Source organism: Haemorhous mexicanus, chromosome 1 (genome assembly GCF_027477595.1).
Source record: "Haemorhous mexicanus isolate bHaeMex1 chromosome 1, bHaeMex1.pri, whole genome shotgun sequence".
NCBI lineage: Eukaryota > Metazoa > Chordata > Aves > Passeriformes > Fringillidae > Haemorhous > Haemorhous mexicanus.
Window position 1 is genome coordinate 35,135,576 of NC_082341.1, and position 26,631 is coordinate 35,162,206.

Below are 26,631 nucleotides of genomic sequence, written 5' to 3' on the forward strand. Positions count from 1 at the left end.
CCGTGCCGTGGCTGCGCGGCTGCGGCGCTCCCTGCGCTGGGAGCGTGGCGGCGGCGGCGGGGGGCGGGCGCGGCGCGGGCCGGGCGGGGCGCGCGCCCCCCCGCGATGGCGCTGTGTGGCGGCGGCGCGGCGGAGCGCGGGCGGCGGCGGGCGGCGTGACCCCGCCGGGGGGCGGCCGCGCTGGATGGGGCCGGGGGCCGGCCGGCATGGAGGGGGTCCTGTACAAGTGGACCAACTACCTGAGCGGTGAGTGCCTGCCAGTGCTCAGCCTTTGCGGGACGGGCGCCGTCATCTTCTCGTATATGTATTTATACAAGTACATACATGTATGTATTCACGGTGCTTGCTGGGTACGGGTCAGCGCTGCCCCTTGACCCCGCCGTGCAGGGGAACAGCTCCGGCGCTGCCTTGTTGTCACTGCCCGGCTCTTATCCCGGGGCCAGTGCCGGGGTCGTGGTTTGGGTAGTTTGGATGCTCTGGGTCACATCTCCAGCAGCGAACTTCCCCGTTCTCCACACACCTCCGTGGAACTTTATCGAGGCGAGTCCCAGAGCTGGGCGAAAAACGTGTTGCCATTCAGTCTCACTTGGGGGAGTCGGATGAGAAGGCATGCAGAAAATCAAAAAGACAAGGAAAAAGGTGGAGGGGGGTTACCCGGCTAGCTCTAGGCCCAGATTTTAATTTTTCGGGTGTTCCGGTGCCACGGAAGGCTTGCTTGTCATGGCAGGTTGGAAACAGCCGTGTGTGGCCAGAGTTTGCTCAGCAGAGGTTGAAGGTGGTGGGGTCAGAAGCCCCCTTTGTTCCCATGGGATGTCCGCTGCCGGATGCCTTCGAGTCCGGTGGGGCAGAGGTGTGTGGTTTGAGGCTGTGGTTGGGGTCCTGCCAGGTGCAAACCTCTCTGTGGTTTGTGGGAACAGTTTGGGAACTTGGAGGTCAGAGAGAAGTAACCAGGACCACCTTGACATTGCCAGGTGCGAGTGTTGCTCAGCGGTGTATGTGTGTAAGGGCTGCCGCCTTGCTTGACTTTTCTCCCGAGAGGCTGGAACAGCTGCACCACTCTGGTTAGCTGGGGAAGTGTAGGAAATCAAAATTAAACAAAGAAAGAGCTGAAGCACGAGCGAGTGTTGAATTCATGTGGTAGGGATGGGGGGGGCAGCAGTGGTGCACGGGGCTGGATTTATTGCTGTGCTAGAAGATTGCTGTGACTTTTCCCCTTTAGGCAGTAGGTGTTCTGAGATGAGAATCAAAATTTGTCAGGTCTCAGTGAACAGACGTGGATTTTTTTTCTTTTGTTGTTAATTATTTGTGAATGCTCTTGAATTATGAAGTGGCAGTAGGAGCAGCCATGCTTGCCTTTTTCATGTGAATTGCAGAACTGTGGTAGTGAGGTTAGTCCTTTCCCCATACTAACACCACCTATGGTTCAGCTGATCGAAAGTTTTACATGTTTTCCTTTGCATTGCTGAGATGCTGGGGTGTGTCTGGAACCCTTGTTCTTGGTTTCATGCCATGAGACCTGGGAATGTGTGTCTGTGGGAAACAATGCATGTTGTAGATAACTGACTGGCATTTGACATATTTATGCCTGAGTGTGCCTGTTAGGATAGGATCAGCTGGTCTTCTGTTTTGATGGTAAGATGAAAACTAAGAAGTATTCTCTTTTCATCAAAATTAAGTTTTCTTTTGCTAGCCGTGTTGATAAGCACTTCCAATCAAATGACCCTTCATGAAGAAGGATGATGCTTTGCAAACCTCAGTCAAGTGAATGCAGACTGAAGCAAACTTTTCCTTGCATATGTAAGATTTGTACTGGCTGAAAACCAGGAGAGGTTTTGCTGTCAACACAGAGAAAATCTGTGATGGAAGATTGAAGCATCCTTCTGATTTCTTGGTTGAAACTTGACTCTGCCAGTAAGTGTGATGGTCAAGGTCACTCTCTGCCTTTTGTTAGGTTGTAGAAGGCCCATGGTGTGTTTGAGAACTGTAAACTTGCTGTTCTGCAAGCTGTCTGTACATACTAGTGCTTTCTTTTGCTGTAAAATGAAGACTTCCTGCCCTGAAGCCATTAAGCTATAAATTTATGCAGAGATGCAAAAAAAAAAAAAAACCAAAGAAAAATATTCATTCTGGAATGTGGTGATCATTGTAGCACTAACAAAGAGCTGGAGAGTGAGAGACAGGAAAGCCTCCTTTTAGGGATTAAGGGAAGTAAGAAGGTTCAACAGGTCATCCAGAACAGTATTTCTGCCAGAATTCTGCCCCCAGTATGCTTTTCCTGTTGCTCAAGGTTGATGAATCAGGTGCAGTACAGTGTAGACAATGCTCACAAAAATGGGGAAATTGTGTGTCATCCCTCTGTGTTGGTGTGTGCCTGTGCTAATAACACAGTGCTGATGTACCTCAGATTGAGGAGGACCCCTCACAGTCAGAGAAGAGACAGAACATTCAAAAAAGAACAAGCATAAAGCTGTAGAAAAGAGCTGCTGTTCCTTCTTGCTGTGAGAGAGGAGCTGATTGGAGTTTGTTGATAATTGAGTCTTTTCTGGGAATTTTGATTTCGTAATGTCTTATGTCATTGCCATCATGAGAGGTCAAGTCCACATCAACCCATTTCCTCCCAGCTCTTGGGCCCAGAGCTAGATCTATGTTGCAAATTACATAGTTATTGACAGAAGGAAGGATTCAGAAATACAAAACAAGTTTGGTTTTCTGTGGGTAAAGGGCAAAGAAAGCACACCATGATTGCCACCAAGTGAAAGACAGATCTGTTTGCCTTACTGCTTAAACAAGTTATCTTGCTTGTAATAAATGCACTTGTTTGCTTTATATAGATTAGAAAAAACTATATCAGTATTACCTGGTTTCTGCTTAGGGGGTAGGGTTTTTCCTCTGGTGTTGATCCTGCACTCACATTGTGTTTTCTGTGTGCAGGGTTTCCAGTGCTAACTTGGAAATCTCTTGAGTTTAGAAAACTCAGATTTATAGAGTTTTTCTGTCCCTGAGTGCAATGGCCACCAGATATTGATTTCTCAGTGTGTTACTTTTGTTTAAGTTCAAGTGAAGTGTGCCAGCTTTGGATCAGCTGTACATTCACAAAGTTCTAGCCTGTGAAAATCTGTTGGGATCTTGTGTTTGCAGTGTGTGTCTTTTGATTGCTCTTGTCTATGCTTCCCCCACTAAATTGGTTAAAACCTTAAGAGAGAACTTTGCAAGAACTTTGCAAGCAGAATTATTGTCATATAAGGTGAGACAGCACTTTTTCTCTTGGGCAGATATATAATGCATCTGCAAACTTCAAATTATTAATCCTCAAAACCCAGAGCAGGGTGACTTAAATCATGCAGGCATGTTAGCTGGCCTCAGCTGAGCTTATAGTCAAAGCATGTAACATAATCTTAAAAAATTCCTAGATTTCCTCCTTTGCCAAAAGTCTCTATCGGATGTTAGCTTTGCTTGCTGGGGGCTGGGTGTGTAAGTATTGTTTCAGTGCCTCTTACTGTAGTAAGCAGTTGGAATGATAAAAGTGTCACCCACCGTGTGCCCTCCCCATAGCTCCTCGGTCTGTTGTGCTGCCACTGCCTGCAGTCCTGGCTGAGCACAAACCATTCTGGTGTGGGCAGCATCAAAGGCAGATCCTGGCTGCAGTGTCATAGCGTGACTGATCTCCAGCTGGGGAATGCTGCTGGCAGGATAGAGAAAGGACAGAGCAGAAGGCTGCTCTTGGCTGCTTGGAAACTGCCTCCCATGGGACTCTCTGAATTTAACCTGCAATGCGTGCTCTTTGTTGAGCATAACTTCTGATTAATAAAATAAATTGATTTACTCTTTGGAGTTTGCCTTGTAAAAGGCATTGATGATTTTTTTTTCTCATCAGGTTTATGAGTAAGCTATTGCTGGGAAACAGCATGGAGTTGGAGAATACCTCCCTTCAGCGGTGTGTGTGAGAACTTGCCACCTTTACTTCGATTTTTTTCTTTCTGCTGAAATTCAGTTCAGTTTAGATCTTCAGTGTAGGCACACGCCCTACCTGGAATTGCTGGCCACAGGCAGGATTGCTGCCAACTCTGGAAGAAATGGTCTGGATCAGCTCTTGGCTGTGGGGTTCAAAGGCAGCTTCCTCATTAGATGAAAATGATGACTTATTCCACTGGCTTACCTGGTATTTGTTAGATGCTTCATAAAGTGGCTTTGATCACTTTCCTTTACAAAACTAAGCTTTGCCTGATACTTAAATATTCGCTTTCTTATTTGTGCTGAGTAATTCTATAACCCTAAGTGATTAATCTTCCTCAAGGCATGATAGACTCACCTTCATGCCATCACCAGTGACACTGCATCATGCCACATACTTCAGTTAGCTCTCCCCATCTACCTGTATGTAATCATCCCCTCTCAGTTTATTGTTGTACTTTGGATTCTTTTCAGTTTATCCCAAGATAAAACAAGAGCCAACACCAAGCAGTATATTTCAGCTTTCACATATAACTTTAAATTGCTCTTGTCTCTAATGATTCAGAGTTCCTTAATAAACTTGGGGGTAGAGCTCAAGAAAATGAGAAAAAGCATTAGTTCTTGTATCTTGGATCTGGATGCCCATAATATTGCTTAGAGCAAGTCTTTGTTTTGGGAGTGTAGGAAATCTGACCTTCTGGGATGAGAGGCACATATCCTTCCAGCTGTTATCAAGCTCTGGAAATAAGCTCCTCTGTTTCAGATATGGAGGAATTAATCAAAAACTTAACACTTAGAAAAAGACTTGGTTCTAAAAAGCCTTTTATAATTTCGCCCTTCATTTTAGCCTCTGGGTATAGTCCAAGTTCTGATTGTATAAAATTAGAAGTCTGGTTTTTGTGGAGGTGGACCTAGACAGCTGAGGTTTCCGTTGCCTTCAGGGCAATGGTCTGCCTTCTATTACTGGCTGTGGCTGCTCTCAGGATCCAGGTGTTGGTTTAGATGAATGTCTGACTCTCAGCCAGTTCTGGCTGGATGAGACTTTCCATGCAGTATACTTCAGGGACTGATTAGTTAATTCTCTTTGGGTTTTGCTTAGTTGTCTTTGTGTGATTCGACCTTTCTCCTTATCTTCTTCCCTTTCCTTCTGTATTTCTTCATGCAGCAACCTTGCTTTTGTCCAACCTTTTTGGAATTAGGTAATGTGCTCACAGTAGAAAAGTTTGATGAGGCTGCAGGAATGGAAATCGGTGTCCCCTCTCTCCCCTGTGTTAGAGCAGTGCTGCAGAGCCTCCATGGTGCAGCATTCCCTGCCAGGTATGCTGCAGTACCGGTGCCTCTGCATTCAGTCCCTCTGCACTGAAGTGAGTAAGTGATCACAGGAAATGGCTGGGTAGGACAGAAACCAAAGGTGTGGTAGACTGATGGTGAGGAGATACCATCATGTGGTATCTGTATGTGCTTACATAAATTCAGTGTGTTAACTTAGTCTGGCCTGATAGCCACCCCAGGGGTCAGAGAGAGGAGCAGTTTGGTTGCTGGGGCTGGGAAGTATAAACAAAGGAGAAAACTCCCAGGAGCTTTATGTTACTTGAATTAGTGTCTGAGCAGTGGGCCCGTGTTACTGAACTTCTGTCTCCACCACAATCCCCTCTCTGCCTTCATCCTTTCACTGCGTCCCCTTCAAAAATGCCTGGCTGGTACATTGTGCTCTCTGTGCCTTGGCTGCTCACTGCCATAAAATCATTTACAAACAAACCCATTTGCCCTGTGATGACAAGATGCTCTTTCAATGCTGCTGACATTGCCCTGACAATTGTGACTGAAACAAAAATGGACTTCATGGAATTCCTGTGAGAAAAATCGTTTGGGAGAAGGTCATTGTGTTAAAGCCTGTTCCAGCTGTTGCTTCCTTCACTTGAACCTCTAGTGTCCCTCAAGTAAGTGCTTTAAAAAGTGGTACCATTGTTAAGGTGCTAAATCTTTGATCTTCATTACCTTTAGGGGTTTTTTATATTGATTCCTGCTGTTAATATGCACATAATCAGAGTAAAATTGCAATATGGGCATTTCCAGAAGCTGCTCTCTAGGTGACAGGAGAATAGCTCACAGAAGAAGCATAGATTGTTGCACACTCTTGTCTGCCTTTCTGCTGTTCCTCATGGATACACACTGGATTTTTATCCTGTCAAATTGTTCTACTATAGAATTAAGGCTGCAAAATGTGTTCCGGCACCTGGGATTGCCCTTCCCAAAATTCTGGGTAGCCTTAGGAGGCTGTATAGATAAAGTAGGCACCAGTTTTGAGTGCAAAATGCTTATGTCAGGATAACATTTTACTTCTGTTCCTTGAATGAGAAAAAAGGGGAAGAGTGTGAACTTTGATCTGTGTAAGATCCTTTCTTGCTAATTGCTTTTTCTGACTAGAAACCTGGTTGAATGACAGTGTCTGTGCCCTGCTAGAGCTGAGTTTTCAGCAGTTCTTGTCCAGCTACCAGTCGCGGACACAGCACTGGGCAGACAATGTGCTATGCTTTTGCCCTTGGGAGATAAAGCTGGAGATGGTGGGACAGTGAGCACATGAGCACATGGCACAGTTTACATTTGCTGAGGGTGGGATGAAACAGTGGATATTGCTCATTCTCACTGTGAGATGGCTCTGACTATCAGGGCAGCCACTCCGGGACTTTTTTGTGACCATGCACAGAAAAACAGCAATCTGTCCTGCTATGCCACCTTTAACTAAGTCTTGGATCTTGCCCTTGTTATAAGCAGTAGGGAGGTGGTGGTGGCTTTAACTCCTCCTATTAGACAGATGTTGTAACATGGAAAGTTCATCATTATCTCCTATCTGCAGTTAAAGTCTAGATTAGGGTCAAGGAGTCCAAGGACTGTCTATTGCAAAAGCTTTACAAAAACTTATTCTGAAGCTCAAGAAATTAATAAGCCTTAAGTGTTACATAATTCTCATGGGAAGTAAGCAATAATAAAAAACTGGATGTCTGGGCTTTATGCATTTTAGAAATGCAGGTGGAAGTGGTGTCTCTTAATTGCAGCTTGTTTTCCAGGTCATCAGTTTGGCTTCTTGAGTATGTAATTCTCCCAGATGGCTTGGCTTGGTAGATGTCTGACATGATCCACACGTCTTCAAATGTTGGTTTTGTTTTTCTTTTCTTTAGGCTTGGCACTTTGGAAGGAATGCTGTCTGGAGTCTGAGTTGTATAACATTAAAGTTTGAATTATGTCCAAGTTTCAACTGTGTTATCAAGAAATGTCAAGTTTGCTCAGTGATAGCTACATCCAGATTTCCTGAAGTGTAGTGATAGAAGTAGGCAGATCTTTCTTTCTGTGGAAACTTCTCGAGAAGTAGTGAATCCTTAGCAGGCACAGACTACTTAAATATCTGTTTTTGTAGTGGACAGTATCAAATCTTCAAGGTAGTGCAGACACTAACTTTAAGTTTCATACAGAAATGTGATTTGTACTTTAACCAGTGCCTGAGAAGTCATCTGGAATATCTTCACTCTCTTCTGTGGCTTAGACCTTAAGCTACTAATCACTTTTTATTGTGCTTTGTGCTCTGTTGGGGATTTTTTTGTACATACCTTTCCCACCAAGGTCAATTTTTACTGTTAATGGTACTGTGCCTCTGAACTGAGATGTTGGAAGTACCAGCTGTATTTCTTCCTGCCTGTGCACCACCAGTATAATGGACTTAAATTCTTCTTCAAAGTTGTGATAATGCTGGCACCAGTAAAACCTTAAAAGGTCTAGCTTTACCTTTTCACATCAGGTGAAATCTGAATGCTCAGTTCCAAAAATTGCAATATTTCTATGACAATTTATAGGAGGCAAATAACACTGAATAAACCCAAGATTTGTGTTATTGGAAGCGCCGAAGTATCTTTTTGCTGCTTTGGTTTTCATTTTGTTTTTTTTTTATTCCTCCATTCTTCACTTTTCTGCGAAAGTGAAGCTCCTGTAATTAAAGATTGAATCCCTGTGCAGTGCCTATGATTTGCCAACCACATGCTATTTTTAGCTGGTTGTTTAGGATAACCTTCCCATGGCTGCTTACTCTGTGTCAGTGAGTACCAGGTGGTTAGTGCATCTTCTGACAGAACCTTGCTGTGAGGTTTTTTTTGAATTATTTTCCTCTTACAAAAATGTGTTTTTATTAGTGTAACAATTCAGTTCTGAAAATATATATTGTCCTAGGTAAAAATTGTCTATCACAATCTTTTTTAATATGTATCTAATAATTAAAGAAGAATTGGCTTCTGCAAAGGAATACAGATAGTTACTCTGTTTCCCACAAAAAAACCTAAGACCCAGAACCAAAACAACCAACCAAATAAAAGTCTCAAAAAATATATTCATTCATAATATATTTTTAACCAGCCTCCAAAGTGATGGAGGCAGAGTGATTTGTATGTTGGCTAATTGATTGCACAGCCTTTGATGGATGGGACACAATTTGGTTGAGCATCAGCTGCAATTGTAAGCTGTAGGACCATGGCTGAAATGATTCATGCGCAGCAGCAGGAGCTCCAGACTGAATTAGAGGCTTGTATTGACTGTGGCGCTGTGCATTATTTAAAGAATTGGTTCTGTGCCATTGAGTGTCTGAAGCAATTAACTGCTTCTCTCTGCTGAACAATCACTTCCTTTTTTTGTGAGTTCCCACATATCAATAGTGACTTTCAGGATAGTTGCTTTATTTTACAGGCAAGACAAATAGAAACTAGTCTTGCTGATTTTTTTTTTTTTTTTTTTATTTCTCATTCTTGTGATTTTTTTTCCCAGAGGTGTTGAGAGTACTTTGGATTTTTGATATTTTTATATTCTTATGGGAAATAATGGAAGAGATCTAGAAGGGAAGGCAATATTATTTATGTTTAATTTGTTTTCCAGCCACCACACAGGGTTCAGCAATCTATAAACTGGGTTGGACTGAATGCAGTGGTATTGATTTAAAAAAAAAATGGGGGGGCAGCAAGCCAGACCTACTCCTGCTGTTAGCCTGAGGCTTTAGGCCTTTCTAATCTTAAACTGTGTTGTGCTTGGCTTCAGCAGTTGTCTAAGGAACCAGTTTCTAGCTGGAAAGGAGCTGTCATTCCTCCAGTGTGATATCAGCCCAAGCCCAGCCTGGGCTCCTGCTGCGCAGTTCTGGTTGGCAGAGCCCTGGTGCAGGGGACAGTAGAAGTGAAGACCCTCTATAATATCTATATGATCCCCCTGCCAAAGTATCTAAGAGCCATGTGGCCCACATGGTCTTGTCCAAGTGTTTCTTCCAGAGATCATTGGCTGGCACAATGTGGGAGTGTCAGAATCTCAATTCATTGGACCTGGCCAGGGAAGCTTGTTACAGCTCAGTAAATGAAAGCGGCTTTCCTCCAGTGACGTTGCTGCCTCATTTCTTCTTAAGTTAATGAGCTTGTAGTTTTTAATTAGACATAAATGGCAGCTGTCAGGTTGTGTTTGGTTTTATCTTTTCATACTGCTGTAGTGCTTCCAAAAGTAGAAAAAAAGGATGATTTACTTCTAAAGTTGGGCAGCAAGGTGGGCAAAAGTGTACCCAGAAGTAATGGTGTGGGTCTAGCCTTGTTTTGGTTTTTCTCTGGGAAGGTATCCAGAAGTGCAGGTCAGTAATTCAAGACTATGTTTTATGTGGGCAGCACAAGGAGTTTCAAGAGCTGTTGAAAACTGCTTCACTGAAAGATGGTATTCAGAATGTTCAGAAATCAACAGATCCGCCTCTGTTCATCTGTTGGTTTTTAAGAGATTCTTACATGTTGTTTTTGAAGATAACCTGGCTAGCCCTTCCTTCAAGGGAAGAAGACTTGTAAGGCAAGACAGCAGGGGTGGCTTTTGGGAAGAGTGAAGAGGCGGGTTGAGGAGTGGTGGAAGGAATTGAGGGGTGCTGAACTGAGAAGGTGATTTTGGAAGACAGAGTGAGTCAGTGATGCTGTGTTCAGTAGCAAAACTACTGAAAATGACATATGGCATCTCAAGACACATGCTGCTGTGGTCCAGCTGTGTACAGAATGGACGTGTAGGTGCCATCAAGCAGGGGTTATGGTTTACAACATCCAAGTCTGTCCACAAATCTTAATACTTAAAAGGGTTTAGTTTTCCAGGACTGAGAATCTTTGGGGGCATAGTTGCAGCAAGTCTCAGGTGAGAGAGATGGTGGAATTGCAGGGAGAGGCGTAACTGAGAAATGCAGTTTTGTTTTTCAGGCTGGCAGCCTCGGTGGTTCCTTCTCTGTGGTGGCATCCTGTCCTATTATGACTCTCAGGAAGATGCCTGGAAGGGTTGTAAAGGAAGCATCCAAATGGCTGTTTGTGAAATTCAAGGTAACTAAGATACAGTAACACTCAGCTGCATTAAGTTTGTCCAATAATGTTGCATTCAAGATGGAATTTCAGGTGACAAGAGCTATTTGGGAGCTTGATTTTTGTGGAATGTATTTGCAGTAACTTGATGTTTCAGGTCTTTGGTGCTGCTAAAAGTTAAGATAAGTGGGAATATTGACTAGAAATCTAAGGTATTAATTCTCAGGGCAGGGATTTGGAGACTTTGGTTTTTTCTTAAAATACATGCTATAAAAATATAGTTTTTATACTATAGTGTTTTGAAAATGTTGAGAGAACTTCAAGTCTCTAATATCATGGGTATTCTAGGTGCAAGTGGGTTACTACTTTTCATGAGCTGTGGTGGAACATCACACAGCTTTAAATGACTCTTCATAAGCACATAGCTGAAGCTAGAAACATTAGTAATAAACTTCAGTACTAGCTCTGCTCAGTCATATTGCCACATTTTTGAGGTTCACTTAAGGGATGGAAGCCTGAGAGAGAGGATTGCCAGAAAAGGATGCCCTTTCCATAAAGACTCTCAGATTATACTGATCACAAAACTGTCTCGCATAGCTATACACATGTGTGTCCTGTCCATTCCCTAACTCAGAAGAGAAGTCATAAAATGGCAGTGGGGGAAGTTGGGACCATAGATTTCTCCTCTTTCATTTCTGTTTGACCTGCCACCTAACACATCTGTTGAGATGTTTGGTTGGGCTGGGAAGGGCCAGGGTGCTGGTCTGAAATCTATGTTGCTTTCAGTTCATCCTGCAGATAACACACGAATGGACCTGATTATCCCAGGGGAACAGTACTTCTATCTGAAGGCAAGAAATGCAGTTGAAAGGCAAAAGTGGCTGGTTGCACTTGGAACTGCCAAAGCCTGTCTGACTGACAGCAGGACACAAAAGGAAAAAGGCAAGAACACCCTTTTGCTGGCACATGATGTTTGCTTTATATTTCCCCATGCTTTCCCTAGTGCATGTACATACAACTTCAGTGTCCAGCCTGTGCTCAGGTCTTTGGTGCTGCTTAAAGCTAAAACATGTATGAATATTAACTATAAATCTGAGGTATTAATTCTCAGGGCAGGGATTTGGAAACTTTGTGGTTTTTCTTAAAATACACTGTATAAAAATAATTTGAAAACCATGTGCTGATGGGTTCTGTAAGCACAGTAAGTAAATAATCCCTGGCTAGGGGTCACTGTGATGCAGACTGTACAAGAATGTAAGACCCCCACCTTCTACAGCTGTCTAAATATGATGACCCAACCTCTCACACCAGTATCTCTTCAGCTCTGGAGTTCCTCACGTGTTTCCATATTCTAATTGGGCTGTCTTCTGCACTTTGAGAATTGCCTCAGCAATTAGGAAAAGGTTTGCACTGGGTTCTAAATCTATTAGTATTCAGAAACTTAAATCTGATCATGGTCAGGCTGTGAAAATCAATTCACTTACCACTTGGCTTTCATCAGCAATCTCACTTCCCTCCCCCAGTGAAAACTCTTCTTGCTTACAAATGTAGCATCAGTCACAGAGCATTGTGAGTCCTCATGCCTTAACCTTGTGTAACCTCAGCACAGTGACTATACAGAAGATGGGAAAACAGAAAATTATTCATGTCCTGAGTAAATGCAGGGGGTGGCAAGCACTTCCTTTCCCTGAGGTGAGGATTTGCTTCTCGTCTTAGCCTTATGTGTGTTATCTCCAGGCTTTGCATCTACTGGTTCAAACTGAGTCAAAACTGAGCAGAAGATGCTACTGTAGAGTCCTTCTCCAGATGGGATCTGATGTGCAGTGCCTAGAAGCAGAACAAAGTTGCATCTGTAAAGTGACATACAGTAGCACAGGGTGAAAAGCTAGTAATGCATTTCCAGAATTAAGCCATGTTAGTCTTACTGAGAGACAATTTATTTTTTAATTTGGGGACTCGAATATCAAAAACATTACTTCTGAAAAATCTCAGAATGACTGTTAATCTTATCTGGATTAGTCTTCTCAGTTCTGCAATCTCTGTTTCTCAGAACAAGAAACATATGGACCCACTGGAGTGAGTCCAGCAAAGGGCTGCTAAGATGATTAAAGGAAATATCTAGTGAGAGAGCATAAAAAAGATGAAGCCAGAGTCTTCTCACTGAACAAGAGAAGATGTGCATGAATTTTTATACAAAGCATTCAATTGAAACATAAGCAAAAATGTTTATGTTGTGAAGATGATGGAGCACTGAAAGGCTGCACAGAAGAGGTTGTGTAGTCTCCGTCCTTGGCACTGTTCAAAACCTGAGTAGACCTGAGTAATTTGCTCTGACTCTGCTTGAACAGGGGAGTAGGACTAGCTGGTCTCCAAAGGTGTCTTCCAATCTCGTCCATCCCATGATTCAAGGATATCTATATTAAATTAATCCCTTTCTGTTGGACAGAATGCATCTTTTATGTCTAGTGTTTCCTACCTACAACCCTATCTAAACAATGCTATTGCTTACAGCTTAAACTACTTTGTGAAAACAAAGAATATTATATGTAGGGCTTTTCTCCTGTTTAAAAGGCCTGCTAAGACCAAATGTTGTGTACTTGCCTTGTACTGGATACAGTAAATTTAACTTTTCTTTTGTTTAACTTTCAGAGTTCACTGAAAACACAGAAGCCTTGAAGACCAAAATGTCTGAACTTAGACTGTACTGTAACCTCCTTGTTCAGCAAGTGCATAAAACAAAGGAAGCCAGCATTTCTGGTGTGTCAGAACCAGAGGTACAGATAGACCACATGTGTAATGTCTTGGGCACATGAGCTTTTCTGGATACCCAATGTAGTATTCACTCACAGTTACTCAATGTTGCAACCTCCTTCTGCAGAGAACCTGGGGGAAATAAAGTGCTCGCACAGCAGTTCTTGTTCAAATGGAGTATTACTTTATTGCTGCAAATGACTTGCCCTTTGTTGGGCTAGCAAGTAGTGAGACGAGATCTGATATCCGTGATCTAGACAGTAACACCCCTATAGGTGATCATGTGTTTACAGTGGATCAAAAAAAAGCAAAAGATCCTTTATAAAAAGATAATTTGCATGAAATGCACATTTTTCTGCCTGAGTCGTTAATATCCTGCTCAGCAAAACACATCCAAAGCCTTTAAAAGGTCAAGATATGTTGCTGACCACAAAAAGAATAAAAGTGATATAAAGAACTGCTTGTTTGCCTCACTTAAGTTAATGTTTCAAACCTTGCAAATCTTTGTGACCAAAGAAACTTCATTTAAGAGGGATGTCCTAAAGACTGTGATCTGCCCCTTGCTTTGAGAGAGAAATGTGTGAAGAATGTGCTTCCCTTGCTAGAGAAGCTGGTGTGGAGTTCCAGGACACCTCCCACTGGAGAGAGAGATGAGTCCTCAGATGCAGAACAAGCAGGCAAAACACCTGAAGGTTGATCAAACCTTTGGTTTGGTGTCCAAACATCAAACATTTGGCGTTTGGTTTGGTGTCCAAACCATCTCTGTAAAGATACCTGATAAACCGTGTAAGGTGTATTGAAAGACAGTGCAGAAGCATGATGTGGTGTACAAATGACTAAAAGGCACTGTTAGAACTTGCAGCTCACAGGTGTTGACCTGTGGTGTGGTGTTTATCCTGCTCATATTTCATGCATCTGGGGGAAGACTCTATTTGCCTGATCTTACTGGCATTTAACTGCAAAGATTTATTGCTAAAAGCATTTCAGCAACAATGACTCACTTTGCAGAGATGAAGAGGCTATGTGATACCTCATTCTGCATTTTTGTCATTTCCAATAAGTTTTTGTTGATGGGGTTTTTGAAATTATCATCTGCAGATCATTCTACATCTATTTAATTTGTTTATTTTTCATATCTCCTGTCAGTGGTGTTTCCTGGAATGCTGTTGTTGAATATCTTGAGGCTTAGTATTTCATGCACTTCTAACACCAATAAGATAACTAAGAGGCATTGATTTCAAAACACAAGCATTTTAAGCTGCTTGTACTGAGAGGCTGAAAAGAGTGGTAATACTGCAAGGGCATGTAGCCACAGTAATATGTGATGCCAGTACTCTGAGCAGCTGACACATTGAATTTTAATTAATGTTAACCAGAAATCACAACTGTAGCAGCTGTTGGCTTTGCAGAACATTAGTAGCTCCAAATTGATCTTCGGTGGTGAGTCTTATTTCTTCCAATTGATTTCTTCCCACAGAGTGAGATTGATATGGGAGCTCTGTTGAAATCAACCTGTGACACTTTCCTGAAGACTCTTGAAGAATGTATGCAGATTGCAAATACCGCCTTCACTTCTGAGTTATTGCATCAGACCCCACCTGGATCCCCAAATTTAGCAATTCTCAGAACGAGCAAGGTAATGGCCAGTATCTTCTTCTCTCAGCCTCAGCAGGGATGCTAATGGGTCCTTTTGTCAAAAGTAGCATTTGTCGAAGTAGGGAATGCTATTTACCCATGTCAGAGCTACTGGTCCTACACTGGACATACTCTGCTATTTATTGTGGTTTGCAAGTGAGGTAGGGCCATTTTTTAATAAGCAGTGACCAATCTCTTAACCTTTAATGACAGGTGAAAGTTATTAAACATTAACTTTCAGGGCTTGAAAGTTATGCAGTGGTGTTTCAAAATAACTTGGCTCCACAGCAGGTTTGTCCATGTGGGACTTCACAGCAATTATTACTCTGTTAAGCTACAGCAGTATTGGATATGTACTAATATGTCAGTGGGAGCTGATGAGTTTAGCTTTCTAATGAGAAAGGCACTTTGATTCCTGAATCCATAACTATATATGGAAAACTGGAGCATCTCTGGCAATCAGGAAGTTAAGATCTATGTAGGAAAGTAGATGCATGACTGCATCTGAGAAATGAGATTGCTTCACTATACCTGATATCTAGCTTCATGTTTCTTCTATTTTGTTCAACACTTTTTGATTAAGTAAAAAAGTTACAAAGAAAGCTTACTGTGTTGTTTCCCTTCCGTATACTGTATGGTGTCTCACTTGACACTTGCTAACTGCCTTCTGAAAGAAATCTTCTGATTTTCTAACTGCCTTCTGAAAGAAATCTTCTGATTTTCTTTCTTTTCTTTTCTCTTTTTTTCTTTACAGTATTGTAATGGTGTAGTAATGTAGCACCATTTTCACATTTGTCTGTATACTGCCTCCAGGTCAGAGAATTAGGGAGGGTTTTTTTGCTGATTCCAACTTGTGTTTAGTAAAATGTGAAGTTTGAGAAACATGATACAGTCTTCTTGCTTTAAACAATGTTCTCCCCTCTCCATATCTTTCAGGTAAAGCACTCTGTCTTGTCCAGTCACACCTCAACAGAAAGGTATAACAGAAGTCTTTACTGTCAGTCTCTTTCTGATCTGAGTTTGGTAGCGTCTGTTCTTTCCTTATTGCTACTACTCTTACTGGATGCAGGCAGAATTGTGTTGCTCTGAGCTGCCTAATTGGAAGCAGGTGAAACAAAAGGGATCTGGCTCATCCCACTTCATGTCTCTTCTGTATCAGCCCTTTCCCTTTCATTTTTCTCTGCAATCCACTTGGTGTCTTACTGCTCAAGCACCAGCCAACTCTGTCCCACTTCAGTGCTCCTTCCTGCATTTTAGGTTCCACTCCATAAGCTCATAAAAATCATTGATGGTGAGCAGACTATTCCTGGAGTAGGTGGCAAGGATGTATGTTTTAAAGTACTAATGAGGCGATATTCTACAAGTTACAGTACCTGCCTGCAATTTTCTTTTCTGTAATCGTATTATTTTGTACCTTTTTAATAAAGATCATTGTAAATATACTTGAACTGTGCAAGCTGAGATTGAGTCTTTAATCCTCTTTGCTGCAAAAAGCTGCCTCATTCTTGTTATTATTTTAAACAAGTTCTTTGCTCAGAGCAGCCTGTGACAGCCTGTAACTCCTGTCACCTATTTTTCTCTTGTTATTTGTGTGTTCACAGGAAGAAGCTTACCAAGCAATGCTTTATGCACTAAGTATTATTCTTTCCCTTTCTTCAGGCAGGTGGAATTGAACCCCTGTGAAAATGGCTGTGTAAAAGCAGAAGTTAACCATCAAGAGCAAGCAGTTATTAAAAGTATGGAATGTTTAAACTTGGAAACAAACGTGGGGGCTGGTGGTGTTTATGTTGAAGATCATGTAGCAAAGGATTTGGCAGGTAAGTATATGCACAGTCTTTTGTCCACCATGACTATTCTATAGGTGTAAGTTAAGGAAGGTGTAGGCTCCTTGTGAGCCTGCTGATGCCTGACTCCCAGGAGAGAGAATATCAGTCTTTTAGTCTGATACTGCCTCTTGCAAGTTTTCTCAGCATAGCTTCTGCTGCATTTGTTGATGGCTAACTTGGGACTGAATGGTGAAGGAGATCAAAAATTTGGTTTTGGACAAGTTGAGGCTCTCCAGGTGCAGATTGAAGCCTGGCAGGGCTTGGGCTCTCCGTGCATGGTGGGCAGACACATCATTCCCTGCTAGTATGTAGGGCTGCAGTGTCAGAAGGGGCCATGGAAGGTCTGTGTGCGTGTCTGAGGGCTTGAACTTTTAGTCACTCTTGATTGCTCTGACGAACGTTTACTGAAAATTAACCCTTTTTCTGCAACTAAGAGTATCCTAGAAAGCTTCTTATTTCTTGCTTTATCTTAGCAATGGTGTGAAAGTTAGATTTGTGCATGATTTCGGTGAAATACTGTTGAACTAATTCAGCATAAAATTCCCTCCAATGTGCTTATATTGTTAAGGGCTGCTGAGCTTAATTTGGAGATTCATGTAACATGATTTTTGCACATCCTCTTGAATGGACTGTACTGTTCTTGAACAGTGGCTTTCTCTGCCTGTCTGTTATTCCAAAACATAAATATTCAGTCAGTGAGTCAGCAGAAGTTTTTAAGTCCAAGTTAATGATGGTAGTCATTTTGCCCTTATGGGTTCTCTTTGGAGTTTTTCCCATTTTTGGTGTTGGTACTACATAATGTGGCAGGCAAGTCCCTGCAGAATAACACACACATGATACCATCTAGCATAATATCAATAAAACAGTACTAAAAAAAAAGGACATCAAACTAATTCAAGTTTTTGGTGTCATTTAGCTACTGTGGTTCCTGTGCACAAAAGAGAAAAGGCTGTACCCTGTTGGGTACAGATATTTGAGCTGCAGAGTTTTGCTGTCAGTGTTGGGAGGAGTTAGGATGTGCAGGGCCATCCATATATGGTGGGCTGACCCAGCCAGCCCATGGGCTTTGTCTTGCTGATGGCTGTACCTGGGTGCTCCCTCTGACTCCAGGAGCTCTGCCCTGTCTCAGTTACTTTTTCTTCCCTCTCCCCTTTTTTAAGAGCAGCCAGTCTTTAAAAGTGCTTGAGCACTTAAGTCCCATAGCAAATTTCTCTGTCATTTAGGGCTTACAGTGTTTGAATTTGAAATTTCTGAGGACCCAGGGTTTTTGCATAGCAATCTTGCAGTGTCACTGCAGACCTGGACTGTTTCTCTACTCCCCAGCCTATGTGGCTTGGTGAAGGACAGATGAGTGGCATCACTCAAACCTCTGTCATTCCTTGGCAGAGACACTTTGTTTGGGAATGTCAGTGATGTCTGAGGCCGGAGAATGGCTGGTCTGGGTATGAGGGGTTTTCTTTTCACCCAGCACCAGGTTTGTTCAGTGGTTCTGCAACTACTTGGCACTGCTGGAAGCCTGCTTTCAGTTGTCACCTGGAGGAAAAGAGTTCCTTGCAGCTTGATCCCTTCAGCCAGAAGCTCAATTCCACTTCACGTCTCTCTCTAATCCTCACTGACACTTGGGAGTATTCCTTTCCTGGAAAGACAGGTTCCCTGGGAAATTCAGGCTGCTAGTTTGACAGACTGGCAGCAAGATGTGCTGTAGCTATGGCTTGTATGATGCAGATGCCGTGAATCATTTTTACTTCTTTACTTGTTCTCTGCAGTTCTCTATGAGGTCAGAAGGTCTTACCACATATGGGATGTATATGAAAGATTTTGTCTTTCCTTTGTCTTCCTTGTGCTGTATGTGAAACAGATGTACTTGGCCCCAAAGAAGAAATAAAACCAACCACAGTAGGGAAGATGTACCTGGATCTTTTTCTGGAAAACTTTAAAGATATTTATAGAAATCAAGGAGAACATAGCAACTTTGATATCCTATAAGTGTCCATTTAAGCAGCCAGTTTGCTTACCTATCAGAAGGGGTAAACATGTTGCTATTATTCCTTTCCTTTGACAATGCATTGTGGCACTTCAGCAATACTGGGAAAGTTACAACCATGTGAGAAGTAATCTTCCTTTCAAGGAGATGAGTTAGCTCCCTGCTGCACCAAATTGCTTCTTCAGTGCTCTTCTTTCTCAGAGGACTGTCCTTGCTGAGATTGTGTGGGCTCACCTGTACTGCAGCCTGGTGCTTGGTCTGTCTGATGAAAAGAAATGGGGGGATGACTGATTGAAATGTTGTCTGAGCATCTACCAAACCTGCAGTGGTACTGGCAGGGATGCTTTTAAACTTGCATTATCCAGATATCCAAGTGCCTTCCTTCAAATAAGCATTTTGATGAAAAGGAATAACAATATGTGTATGTAACTGGTTTTTGGATTTTTTTTCTTTTGTTTCCTATAAATGTTAGACATTAAAGATGATGGAGAGGACAAGCTGCAAGCTGTAGAAGGCTGTGGTGCCCCCAAGATGCTGCAGTCAGAAACAAATTCTTCAAGTGGACTGACTCTGTGTGAGGAGGAAAGAAATGAAAATGATTCTCCTACCTTCTTCAGTGTCATGAGCAATAGGTAGTATAGATTTTAGTTAAAAGGATTATTGCAACTTAATGTTAAGCCTTAAATTGACTTATTTTTTAGACTTTTCTGTCTGTAAATGTGTATTTACTGAGATTATTTGACAAGACTGCCTACAGCACAGTAATTTGAAGAAGATATCTTCTGTAAAATTTAGCTGTACAGAGTTAAATGGGAGGTTTTTCCTTGTTTGTAATTGCAGGCCTTGCTTGCACACCACCCAGTTTGTGTTCTCTGTAGTCAAATACTTTAACATAGTAAAAGAAAAGCCATGTTGGTGGTTTCATGTCTTTAAGTTTTCCCTCTATGCAAATAACTTGGACAGGAAATCTAATTTTGCTTTTGGAAGTTACATAAAAAGAATTGTTAAGGTAACAATATTTTCTGCTTGTCTTGGACACCAGGTTCAGTGACATTGAGCTTCGGGAGGAAGAGGGCATACCAACAGAGGAGTTCCTGGAGTCATGTTATGCAATCGTGCCTGTTCTGGGTAAGCATCTTCTTTTCTTCTGACTCCTTCTGACTGCTGCTAGCAGCAAGCAAAGGTGGAGCAGTTGGGTTGTAAAATCTGTTTCTTCACTAAAGTGATATAATAGAACCAGTATAAGCAGAATCAGTTTAACTGGTACCAGAACATGTTTCTTGCCCCTCTGCTTTAAAGAGGATCCACGCTCATTTAGATGGGACCCACATATAAGCTGTTCGGCAATCTAGGTGTCTGTATGGAACACTGATTTCTCCCCATCAGAAATGGAGCACGGATGCCTTACAGCACACCATCAGCTGTACTCTCTATTTGATTTTTCCAAAGACTTTGATCTTCACCTAGCACAGCCCCCCACCAGCTTGACCCCTGCCATCTAGTGGATGTGGTAGCCCTGTGAGCATGCAGCCTTTAGAAGACATCTGAACTGTAGGTCAGAGTATTTTAACATGTGTAGCAACTGGGATGGATTAGTTCTACACCAGAGAAAAACATCGGTTTGTCATTCATTTAGTATTTTCCTGCCATTTGTTAAATGTAAATGAAATTAATTTTTTCTAAAACATGAGAACTGGAGAAAGAGACAGTTTTAAAATATGGCTCTTTTTTTTTCCCTAGACAAGCTGGGACCAACTGTTTTTGCTCCAGTTAAAATGGATTTTGTAGGCAACATCAAGGTAACTATTTCTAGCTCTGGTTTTTGTTTTTTAAACAGAATATCTACTTTAGACACAAGTGCTCAAGAATCTTTATGGTAGGACTCAGTAGTGGAAGGTTATTTAATATTTCATAATGTTACCATCTGTCAGGTTAAAGCACTGAAATGCCCCTAATTCTGTTCTGACAGTACATGCTGTGTTTAATAAATCCACTTGTGTGCAAACTTATAAAATACTTGATTGACTGCCAAGTAAAACATCTGTTTCACCTAATGAATATGACTTTGATGCTGAGCTCTATAGGTTATAAGTCGTGACGTTAGCAATGTTGACTTTAACCTGTAAAACAAATGGAGGGGATGGGGGAAAAGCCCCTTTGCTCAATCAGGTAGGATTAAGAAGCAGTTTAAGAAGCAGTTTCTCGGCAGACTGGGGCAGCCCATGCAGGCTTGGTTCTTGTTCTGGAAGTTCTTCCAGCTCCAAGTACCTTCTGAAGAACCTTCAGGAACCTTTGAAATACTGGTTATGAGACAAAATGTGTTCATAGCAAGATTTTTTGTAGCATTTTTTTTTCAAGAAAAAAATAATAAAAGCAAAACATATCTTCTGAATGTATGCTAAGCAATATTGTATACAATTAGATTTGTTTGGTTGCTTATCTTATAGAAGGTAGCCACTGGAAGACTGAAAATAGCAAGAGAAAGGAATGCTATTTAAAAACCTAAAACATAGAATATTTATTGTCAAGTGATAGGCACCTACTCCTTTAATGTAGAAAAAAAATCTGTTTGTATGCCTTTTATATATTTTCTCTTTTGTTTGTGTGAGGAGTTGTGTATGGAAACTTGGGAATAAACTGAAACCATAGGCATGCTGAGCACTGCTAAGTGTAATATTGAGAGTTTGCAGTGGTCAGAAGGTAAATTTTGCTTGTACTTGAAGCTCTGGGCAAATGGGACTTTGCTTGAAGAACAGTCTGAATTAACTCCTTTCCTCCAGTGGGGAGGATGTCATAGGAACTTCAAGCATTTTGTTGGAAATGGTAGCTCCCATGTGAATTTTTCACTGAGATGCTTTATTTTGTTGTTTTAGCCAGATGTGTCTGGGGTGTGCCCTGGGATGACATGCCCAGGGTGTCAGAGCAGCCCATGCCATGCCAAGGGGGAGTGTGTGACATCCTTGTAGTATCTCTTAGCAGGGAAGAGTCCTGGTAAATAGGTGGTGTTCATAGGCCCCTGTTGGGCCTTAGAAGACCTAAAGCTTTGCCTATTATGTTCTTTCCAGAAAATAAACCAGAAATTTATAACCAACAAAGAAGAGTTTGATACCCTTCAGAAGATTGTGCTCCATGAAGTGAACGCAGGTGTAGCACAAGTTAGAAACTCTGCCACAGAGGCTCTCCTGTGGCTGAAAAGGTAATGAATGGCCTTGTAGCTGCCTTCACTGTGAACTGCTGCTGCAATGAGGGGCCTTTCACCAGTGCAGCCTTATGTACATGGGGCAGGCTGGTTACTTCCCACAGGCTCCATCAATCTAAACTGGCAAGCTACAAGATTCATGTGCTTTCTATGGTTGTATCACTGCAACTTTGCCAAAAGGCCTGAAAAAAACATTGCAGGCAAACTTTTTTCGTGTAGAAGTGAAATTACTGTGAATGACTGACTGATCCTGCTTGGCTGGGGCATCAAGGAGATGAATTCAAGCTGCAGCAGAAATGTTTAGCAAAGTGGTTTTCCCTTGGACTGGGAGAGAGGCTGGAGGAGGTGGCTACAATTTTGTTCAGATTGAAATTGGCTCCTTAATACTGAGTTTTATTGCACTTTGGAGTTGTATTGCAACTTTGGGGGCTTTGTTATACTTTGGATTACTTTCTTATAAACATGGTTTCTTTTTACTTCATGGGTTCATCCTGGCAGAGGTTTAAAGTTCTTGAAAGGGTTTTTGACAGAAGTGAGGAATGGAGAAAAGAATATCCAAACAGCTCTGAGTAAGTACCAATTGCTTTGTTCTTCATGTGCTTCTAAATTGACATACTTGGCTGCTTTCCTTCTTGCTTAGAACCTGTATCTTTTCTTCAGTGGCTGATGAGGAAAGTGATCTCTAAGACAACATTTTTGAAAACTGCAGTTTTTAAAAATGGCTGTCTTGTGATGGGTTACTAGATAACTGGTAAATGTCGATTCATTAGCAAATATTCCTTTAATTGGCATACTTTTGGCAGAGGAGACAGTCAAGTGCTTTGACTCATTCAGATTTCTCTACTGGTTTGCAGTGGGAGTTCTCCCAAGTGTATAATTGCTGTTTTCTTAGTTTTCTAATTCCTTGTGTGATTGGCCATCATTCTTGCAAATCGCCTCTTTGCCAATTTGGCTGTGAATTGCCTGCATGAATTAAAAGGGAGGTTGTAACAAAGAAGAAGGATTTTTTCCGAGTACACAATTTCTGACACTTTCTTTGTCAAGCTACTGGCCACAGTATGTACAAAACAAAATACAAACTCCTCTTAGACTTGACTTGGTTGCTCCTGGGCAAGGCCCTCTCCAAATGCATGCAGTATAATGTTGTAATAATCCTTTAAACCAACTTCAAAACAGCTTTTTTAAAGCTTTTTATGTTATCTTCTTTTACACAGCAAAGCAGTTGCCTTACAGGATTAGTAAAAAGAACTACTACACTGAAGTATGTAGCAGCTCTTGGAAGTGAGGCTGTAAATGCATTGCTACCAGATATGGGTGTTAAACACCATGGAAAGTGATTAGACACTTATTTGACCTTCTGAGTCTGAAGGCTTCAGCACTGAACTGCTCTTTGAATTGCTCTGTGTCTGCAGCAGAGTCATGCTGCTGGTTTTTTCTACTTTTTCATTCTCTTTCTTCCCCAAAAAGCTCTTCTATATCTATACCACCACTGCAGCTTTGGTTTACTGTTGGAATTTCACTCCATACAGTATTTTTCTTAGACTTTGCATTAGCCTTCCTGTCTGTTGGAACACTTACTTGCTGTGGATGAGTTGAAGGAGATTTGGCAGGGGAGCTGAGACCCCAGTGCGGAAATCCCAAATCTGTCATCTCCTTTCAGTCATAACTTCGGTACTCAGAAACAGCCATTATTTAACGTTGAGTAGCAGGAATATACCCTTGAATAGTCATTTCTAAGCTCCCTGTTCTCTCTGTGATGCAAACTTAAAACTGGCATACATCTATCTCTTGATTTTTATTTTTTTTTTTCCCCCTTTAAGACAATGCTTATGGAAAGACATTACGGCAGCACCATGGTTGGGTTGTCCGCGGGGTCTTCGCTGTAAGTATTTATCTTGGCTGCTGGTAGAGCTGGGGGTCTTGTCCATGTGATCTTATATTGTGTGCAATTAAGAAACTGTGTTAAAATTCTAAGTATTAAAATGAATAGATTCCTTTGCCAGATCTTAATTTCTAAGTGAGGATTGTGGCTTTCATTATGTATAGTACTGGACTTCCAGGGTGGAGCCTTATTTCTAGAGATGAAACAGGCAGATTGCACTTGCATACACAAATTTTTAATTATGTGCTTTTGAGCACAGTCTTGCAGGGCTATTAAATGAAGAAAAGAGGTTTTGAGGTTGCTTTTTTGAAAATTGATCTCTGAATATGAAGAGCATTCAGACAGGGTTAGCACAGTGTGTGTAGGGAGTTGGATAGAGGAAATTTTTCGTCCGGTCTGGCAGCTCCCCCTTGTGTCTGTCATTGGAAAATTATCACTGAAATTACAAAAGGAAAAAAAGAAAACCTCGTCCAGGCAATCATGACTTTGAGAGAAGCAGAATTGTTGGAGAGAACTTTCTAAAGAGCGTGTTGAGAATTTGGTGATGGTGTGTAACGCTGGGTTGGGAGCTCCCCTAACAAACTATACTTTATTTGGGGTTTGTATTTAATTGATTTCTGTGCTCAATTTATTTATACCGAATATGATACAGAGACGCTTTCTAAAAGTCTGGCATCTCTGAAGATATCTTAGACTGGGGATCTACACAAAAATAATAAAAAAATAATATTTTATGAAGTTAACCTCCCTTCTAGTTAAAATTCTCAATATATGCATGTACACATGATTAAATGGAAGCTGTGCAGTCTAAATTCAAAGGGGGAAGTCTTAGAAATTTTTCATGGCTTTAATTGTATTTCTTTTCCCATTCTATGTTGCAAATCTAACAACTTTGTTTCTCCTTCCAGTTAGCTTTAAGGGCCGCTCCAACGTATGAAGATTTTGTGGCAGCTCTGTCTGTTGATGAGTGCAATCCTCAGGAAGAAACATTTTACAAAGGAATGCAGAGGGACCTCAACATTTACTTACCAGCCATGGAAAAGCAGCTGAATATCTTGGACACTCTCTATGAAGTACATGGTTTGGAGTCAGATGAGGTGGTATAACTACAGCAAGACCACATCTTAAAAATTCAGGGACTGTGTCTGTTAACAAAGATTCCTTCCATTTTGGTTTTGAGACATCATTTCTGATCATTGTATCTTTTCAGGTGGGAAAGGTGTTGAGTGTTTTGGGGGAAGGGTATGTGTGATTTTTATATTTTCATTTTGCTTGTGTTGCATTTAAATGCAGACGTAATGTCTCTCTTTGGATGATCACTGTGTCCGTGATGAATGTTTTGGACTGTTTCTCTTCTGCCTGTGCACCTCCTCTTCTCCTCACCTCATAAAAGTAACAGAGCAGAATTTGGCCTTTGCTGCTGTACCTGGGTGCCAAGTGTGTCACCACTTGGCACCCAGGCAGGTGCTGCTGCTTCTGACTCTCCCATTCCCTGTGCCCACTCCCTGCCATGGTGTAGGAGGATAGTGAGAGTTATTGTTACCCTGGTAGCAAAAAAGAAGGACAGCTTGACACCAGCTTATAATGTGGTCAGTTTGTCCCTCGATTTGGGTTGAAGCTCTTTAATGCAAATAATATATTTGCATGACATAAATATTTAGTAAATTAAATAAACATTTTACTCCAAATATTACAGAGATCTTCACCACAGGTGTATGTGGCTGGTGGTCCCAAGGTCTAGCCTTTGAAACAGGATGTTGTGTTCCCTGACCAGCTTCAAGTACGTTCTGTGGCTTCCCTGCCATGTGAACCTTTTAGGCTTTAGGGGTTTCTTGAATCAAATTCATGCAAAACTGTAATACTTGCTTTTAAGTTGAATAGAGTTAGCAGTTTGAAAAGTAGATATCATTAAAATCCTTCCTAGACTGTCATTATGGGCAGAAACCTCATGCAAGGGGACATGAGTAAAGTATAGGGGAAGCTAAAATTTGTGATGGATCTATTAAACATGGGGCCAATTACAAATCTCGAATTTTGAAATTATTTAGAAGTGACTAAAAATTAAGAAGGATTTCCCCCTTTTCCAATTTTGCCAGATAAAAACGTGTTTGTTAGCATTGCTGCTATTAAAAATAATGAAGAGCTCCTTCTGGCTGGTTAGCAACAAAATTTCCAGTTGTGTTGATGACCAACCAGCAGGCTGTCTGTGAATTCCTGACTCCAAGGCATAAGAAGGTCTCTCTGTGTTGACCTAGAGCTTTGGATGGCTTTGTACATAGAGCTGAGTTTAACTCATGTGCAGGAGTGGTGAAGACTCTGCTAGCGAGGTACTTAGAATTAGTAAGTTTTCATAAATACAGAAGGCAGTGTTGCCATACTTATAGAAGTAGTGCTGGCTTTTGCTAGGCTAAAACCAGTGTTGTTAGTAAAATGAATGTATTGCAGACCTGCTGCCCTGCATTGCTCTGTGACAGGAGCCTCTGCACAGTGAATACTTGATCCTTTCTAAAGAACCTAGCATTTTAAGCTTTAAGAAAAGCATGTGATACTTGAAGAAAAGGCCAACATCAAACTTACTGTATAAAGAAAGATACCAGGACTCTAATCAGACATTAATAGAGTCATAGAATATGCTGTGTTGGAGGAGACCCAAGGGGTCAGGATCATCAAGCCCAACTCCTGCTCCTGCACAGGACACCCCAAGAATCCCACCATGTGCCTGAGTGCATTGTCCAAAAGCTACTTGAACTCAGATGGGCTCAGTAACCATTTCCCTGGGGAGCCTGCAGACCCTTCACCATCCTCGTGGCTCTCCTTTGGACATTCTCTGACAGGTTAAATGGGTTTTTTTATATTGTGGCACCCAAAACTGCCCCCAGCACTCAAGGTGAGGCCACCCCAGCTCAGAGCAGAGCAGGACAATCCCCTCCCCTGCCCAGCTGGCAATGCTGTGTCTGCCCCCCCAGGACAGGGCTGGCCCTCTCAGCTACCAGGGCACTGCTGACTCAGATTCAGCTTGCCATCAACCAGGACCCCCTGAGCTCTCTGCAGTGCTGCTCACCAGC

The 26,631-nt window shown here is 41.8% G+C and overlaps 1 protein-coding gene across 1 annotated transcript; it reads left to right on the plus strand.

Moving 5' to 3' along the window:
- Positions 1 to 145: 145 nt before the first annotated feature.
- PLEKHA8 (pleckstrin homology domain containing A8) lies at positions 146 to 24,882 on the plus strand. Its single transcript, XM_059845748.1, has 14 exons — positions 146 to 246; positions 10,194 to 10,310; positions 11,076 to 11,231; positions 12,939 to 13,063; positions 14,518 to 14,676; positions 15,612 to 15,652; positions 16,335 to 16,492; positions 18,958 to 19,117; positions 19,528 to 19,613; positions 20,226 to 20,284; positions 21,551 to 21,681; positions 22,183 to 22,253; positions 23,505 to 23,566; positions 24,475 to 24,882. The coding sequence occupies exons 1-14, from the start codon at positions 207 to 209 to the stop codon at positions 24,670 to 24,672; spliced, it is 1,563 nt and encodes a 520-aa protein (XP_059701731.1). The 5' UTR covers positions 146 to 206; the 3' UTR covers positions 24,673 to 24,882.
- Positions 24,883 to 26,631: the final 1,749 nt, after the last annotated feature.